The 6,000-nt window shown below is 35.9% G+C and overlaps 2 protein-coding genes across 3 annotated transcripts in view; both read left to right on the forward strand.

Annotated features, from left to right (window-relative positions):
- Window positions 904-3,606, forward strand: LOC104718342 (E3 ubiquitin-protein ligase ARIH1). Of its 2 annotated transcripts, none has more exons than XM_010436068.2 (4): window positions 904-1,144; window positions 1,537-1,997; window positions 2,099-2,868; window positions 3,011-3,606. In XM_010436068.2, exons 2-4 carry the CDS (start codon window positions 1,560-1,562, stop codon window positions 3,414-3,416), a joined length of 1,614 nt encoding a protein of 537 aa, XP_010434370.1. In that variant the 5' UTR covers window positions 904-1,144; window positions 1,537-1,559; the 3' UTR covers window positions 3,417-3,606. The 2 variants fall into 2 exon arrangements, with proteins under 2 accessions (XP_010434370.1, XP_010434371.1); XM_010436069.2 differs by having other exon boundaries at window positions 1,542-1,997.
- LOC104718343 (regulatory protein NPR4) overlaps window positions 4,789-6,000 on the forward strand; it is a gene marked incomplete in the record, with an annotated part of 10,753 nt that continues 9,541 nt past the window's right edge. The window contains 1 exon segment of the mRNA XM_010436070.1: window positions 4,789-5,656. Within this exon segment, the coding sequence (XP_010434372.1) occupies window positions 5,468-5,656 (189 nt within the window).

Below are 6,000 nucleotides of genomic sequence, written 5' to 3' on the forward strand. Positions count from 1 at the left end.
CTTTGAAATGCATTGGTTCATCATTTGTCGCTAATTCCTACTACAAAATTTGTTTATGGTTTTTGTTATTACCAAATTAGGAATCACTAATACATTATAAAGCCGAGTCATAGAATATATCTATCTGAGCAGCTCATCTATTTGATATTGGGCCACATTGGTTTGTCTCAGTAGGCCCATATATTGCACCACCCTCAGAAGAAAATTGCTTGCACATTGAAAAGTAGAAAATGACAAGAGATTGATTACCCTAGTTTTAGAATTTCTCTTTTGTTCTATTAATTTAGTTGATTATATAAGTAAACCACCTCAGTTTTGTTAATTTGCCTATGGTAAATAGTGTTTCTTCAGAGGCCAACACAACACAACACTGCTATAAAGCTAAGTCTCACAATTCCCATTTGAATTAAAATAATTAAGAGTAATGATTGCTGTCTCCATTTTCAAACTTGTTTGCTGCCACAACTGTCCTTTAGTGTCTTCTCTTGCAGCAAAAATAATTATTTTAATTTTTCATTTTTGTACTTCTTTTTTATTGCTTAGCTTTATTGAAAGGAATATAACTATTGGATGTTAAAAGTCAGAAAAAGAATAAAATAAATAAATATTTATATATGAAGTTACTACAGCTTTTTTTTTATTTCTTCTCTAGTGAGAGGAGACAAAGCCCATGTGCTTAACTTTGATATCTTAAGCTATAATTCTTCATGCTCAGAGACTTCTAATCCAATTCGATTACAGGTTCAAATTATTAAAATTCCTAATTATATACTTTAATAAATAAAATACTTATTGGATTAAGAGATACTTCATTGTGGAAAAAATGTAAAAACTTACAACACAGTACGAGAATGACAGCAAAGTGAAGCCAAAACTGAGGAANAAAAAAAAAAAAAAAAAAAAAAAGAAACAAACAAACAAAAAAAAAGCAAAACTTTTCTCTTACGCCATTCGAAGAAGGAGAGAACAAAAACTCAGAAAACAACCGATGATTCCTCTTCTTCTTCTCTTTCTCTCCACAAAACTCAGTTGAAAAATCCAAAACAAGAGTTTACTTTTTTTTTTTTTAGTCAAGAAAATAAAAACTGAGATTTTAAAGATGTTAGCTTAGTGTTTTCGAAGTGTTAATCTCCCTCCTCCACTGGTGAGAAACCTTCTGGGTTTTTAATGTTCTTGGTCAATGATTTACTTTAATTTCAACCGATCTTGTTTTATTAGTAAATCTTCTAAATTAAATTAGCTTTTTTTTTTTTTTTTTGGTTTCTCTCTTAAAAACGTATGTAAATAATTGAGAGGGTCTGGTTGGTGTTAGTGGGTCAACTACAAATCGAGCTGTTTTTTTTATAATCTTCTCTGATTTATGCTGATCTGTTGATGTATAACTTCGTTAAGATTAGCTGTTTTAGTGATCTGTTCATTCTTTTTCTTCTCATTTCGTTTCTCTGTATATGGTAGAGTTGAGATTAGATGATACAGATCCGATTTGGGTTTCTTTTAGTTTGTTGCTAAGTTAAGAAAGTTTCTACCTTTTTGTAGTTTAGTTGGGTTTTTTTCCAAACATGGAAGACCAAGAAGTGTCCTGTGAATGTGAGGAGCTTCTTCCATTGAATCACTTAGGAGATGAGGAGGAGTTTAGAAGCTGTTGTGGTGATGAAGAAGTTTGGTTAAAGGAGAGTGATGATGACTCAGGTAAAGTAGCAGAGGAGGAGGAGAAAGAGAAAAAAGATGAACTTGATGATGATTTCTCTGTTAAGATGTTCTTTAAAGGAGTTTCGATATCCGAAAGAGGAGACTCGGGTTCTGGCTATTCGGGAATTGGTGTTGTGTTGGAGGGAAGAGGAGATTTTGAGTTGATTCAGGTTCAGAAGAAGTTGGAGTTTTATGTTGAAGAGTCTGTAGCTAACTATTTAGCTTTGATGGATGGTCTTGGAGTAGCTTTACAGAATAATATCCGCTCTGTGGTTGCTGTAACCGATTCCGAATTGCTCTTTAATCAGGTAAAGTCTCTCTTCTTTCTAGCTTGTTGAAGAGACTTGCTTTCAATTGGTTTCGTATCTCTTTGTAGGTTTGAGTGTATTTATATGGATTGGTTTTGCAGATAACTCGTGAGGAGCAGCTCGAGATCCCTCTTCTGGTAGCTCTGAGAGAAAGGGTAATGGAGAAAACAAGTAACCTTGATGGGTTTGTTCTAAAGCTTGCTCCTTTCTGTGATCTTGATGATGCTCTAAGCTTGGCTCAAGTGGCGGTAGGAATCGTTTCTTCTAACCTCGATGAGGCTAAGCCAACTGAGAACTGCTCGATCTGCTGTGAAGACCGTCAGTCTGAGATGATGCTAACATTGAAGTGCACTCACAAATTCTGTTCCCATTGCATGAAAACTTTTGTCGAAGGGAAAGTACAGTCTTCAGAAGTTCCCATCAGGTGTCCTCAAGTGCAATGCAAGCATTATCTCTTAGCCACGGAATGCAAATCGTTTCTGCCCGTTGCTACTTTCAAACTATTCGAAGAAGCAAACATGCGTAGTAAGAATAATGGCAAGATTTACTGCCCATATCCCAATTGCTCTTTTCTGTTAGACCCGCAAGAATGTCCATCATCAGGAAGGGCAAGCTCAAGCTCGTCTACTCATGAGTCAGAGAATAGCTGCTGTGTGGAGTGTCCGGTCTGTGAGAGGTTTGTGTGTGTGGACTGTGGTGTTCCTTGGCATGCTTCTATGAGCTGTGAAGAGTTTCAGATTCTTCCGGTTGATGAAAGATATCCAGATGATATAACATTGCATCGCTTGGCGAGGTATAAGAGGTGGAGACGGTGTCAGCAATGCCGTATAATGATTGAGCTTGCTCAAGGCTGCAACCACATGACTTGCCGGTAAGACACATATAAATATCTGTAGCTACACATTTTTTTTCCTTATCTACACATGTTTGAACCTCCAAAATTAGGTTCTTTGCTTTGTGATTCTTACTCTGTAACTCATGCAAATGTCAAAAACTCTCTGTGTTTTTCGCAGGTGCGGGCACGAGTTTTGCTACTCGTGTGGAGCAGAGTACAGAGAAGGGCAACAGAGTTGCACATGCGCTTTTTGGGACGATGACGAAGAAGATCAAGAAAACTCAGTAGAGGAAAACACAATCCAAGAAGTTGAGCAATGGGCTTGGGACGCATTTAGCACAATTCCAACTGTAATGGACGCTTACTCTGAGCAAGAAAGATCTCAGCTTGCTCTGATCCAAAGGTTCTTAGCAGGTGGAGGGTTTAGTCTCAGTGATCACCATACTTCTTATCAGTCCCCACCGCCATGTACAGAGTCATCGTATGTTGAAGCCGCAATGAAAGATCTTCATCAGCTTCCTTGGCTTGAGAGGTTTGTGTCTGTTATAAGTGATGATTACTATGAAGAGTATAATAGCCAGTGAAAGGAGTAGAATTGGTAATTTAATAGCTTTGAGGATTCGGTTTGGTTTGGTTTGGTTCTGAGAGGCCGGCCAAACGAGAGTATCTCGCTCTCGAAAGAAATTGTTGGGAGGGGGGTTTTAGATTCTTGATGAACTCAAAAAACAAATTGTGATGAAACTATTTGCAATTATAAAGAAGAGAGTTTGATCATTCTACAAATCCTGCAAGAAGGGTAACGTCCTGACGGACTTGTATGTTCTTATTTTTGGTGTTATGTCGTTTAACGTTAAGGCTAATTAAAAACACTTAAAGCCTACGAAATCAGGTTTGTGAACCGTTCACGTGTGGGTGTGTTCAGAGTGACGAAGAGAAGACAGAGTGCAGTTCTTTAGAACTCAAATATAAAATGATATTACCACATATAAAGTGAACTCAAAGCAATGGCTCATATGTTGTTGACTCATCAAACAGTAGCAACAAGAAGTTTTCGGTATGGAGATGACTTGGGGACTGTAAGCTTACGTCACACCACATAACCTTCCCACGAATCTCTTGCCCGTTGTGTCTTTCAAGTACGATCTCAGCACACCAAATCATCTTCTTCTTAGTAGAATCACCACTAGAACGCACATCCTCCTCCCAGCAGACCACAATCTTTCTACCATACACTACACCGATTAATTAAAATATGTTATTTTCTAACTCGTGTTTGTTTCTTTCCTCGGTAGCTAAATTTGATAATAAGATGTTTTATAAAAATGTAATAAAATTTAACACACAAAAAAAAGTTGTATTTAATAGAAATGAATTAAATAATCTATAGTACCATCACATGTTTTTTATAAAAATGTAATAAAATTTAACACACAAAAAAATTGTATTTAATAGAAATCAATTAAATAATCTATTGTACCATCACAAAAAATTACTACTAGCAGAACTTATCAATAAACATATTAAATCTAAAACAATTGTCTTTCAAAAATTAATCAAAATGAATTTAGTTATCATCATATATATACCAAGTAACTAAAGTTAAAGTTTGATATATTCAATTACTATTTATGTTCTTCTAATAGAATACAGCAAACTTCAAATAGACTTTTTTTTTTTTTTTNTTTTTTTTTTTTTTTTTTTTGTCTTCAAATTATAGAGGGGCCTACTTAGTACTTATCAATCTACTTTTCAATTTGTGTATATTTTTCAAAGCTGACGTTACTTTAAGACGCCATCGACCCACTTCACCCCAACTCAAGTCGTCCTCAACTGCTGACGACACTGCTTACGGTTTTTGTATCGTCATGAAAATTTAGAGAGATGAATTTGGCTCTTTTGTGAAATTGTTATCCAAAGACTTTTCCTATTTTATTTGGTCTTTCTTTTTGTCCAAAAGAAAAAAAAAAATTGGTCTTTTTTTTAGGCTCTCTCTTTTCATTATCTTCCAAAGAATACAGTTAAATTAGTAATTTGACACGTTATAAGAATAGTTGTATAATCAAGAAATTAGTGAATTCTTGTTTTGTTTTGTTCTTCTTAACATTGAGAGACAGAGACCAGTCAGTCTTGTTATTTCTCACCTTTAGCTTTAGAGATAACCTCTGATTTGTTCTCCTATTTGTTCTGAGATCGTCTTCTTCTTATTCTCAAGATATCAAGCTATGATTTTGAAGTCTACCCATTCATTCAGCTCTTTCCCTTATGTTTCAAGATTCAATTAGGTTGTTTTCTTCTTTTTCTCATCCGCCATTTTCGTTGACTTTATGAAGCATTTCTCAAAGGTGGTCTTTTTCTTCTCACTTTGACTCTGTTCTTCACATTGATTCATTGGAAACATTGAATGCTCTTTCGTTAAGTTCGGATCTTTTCTTCAGGGCTTGATTAATTTCATATCTATGATCTTGTCTGTATTGTTCATACCTCAAAAAAAAAAAACCACAGACACGTTTTGATCCAATTACTGTTCGATTGATACTTGTCATTGGGTTTAGATTTAGGGGTTTTGTATTCTTGGGGATTTGAAGTTAAAAAAACAGAGACTTTGAGTGATATAATCTGGAGGGGAGGGGAAACAATGGCTGCAACTGCAATGGAGCCATCTTCATCTATAAGCTTCACATCTTCTCACTTATCCAATCCTCTTCCTCTTGTTACAACTAATCATCACGCAGCTGCTAATCTTGAAGCTGTGAGTTTAATCAAGCTCAGCTCTAACTTGGACCAGCTTCTCACTAACCCTGATTGTGATTATACTGACGCAGAGATCATCATTGAAGAAGAAGCTAACCCTGTGAGTGTTCATAGATGCCTTTTAGCTGCTAGGAGCAAGTTTTTTCTTGATCTATTCAAGAAAGATAAAGAGAGTAGTGGAAAGAGTGAGAAGAAACCAAAGTATCAGATGAAAGATCTGTTGCCTTATGGAAATGTGGGACGCGAGGCGTTTCTGCATTTCTTGAACTATATCTATACCGGGAGGTTGAAGTCTTTTCCTGTCGAGGTTTCCACTTGTGTTGATACAGTTTGTGCTCATGATTCTTGTAAACCCGCCATTGATTTTGCTGTTGAGTTGATGTATGCTTCGTATGTGTTTCAAATGCCAGAGCTGGT

The sequence above is a fragment of the Camelina sativa genome, chromosome 10 (genome assembly GCF_000633955.1).
Source record: "Camelina sativa cultivar DH55 chromosome 10, Cs, whole genome shotgun sequence".
Lineage (NCBI taxonomy): Eukaryota > Viridiplantae > Streptophyta > Magnoliopsida > Brassicales > Brassicaceae > Camelina > Camelina sativa.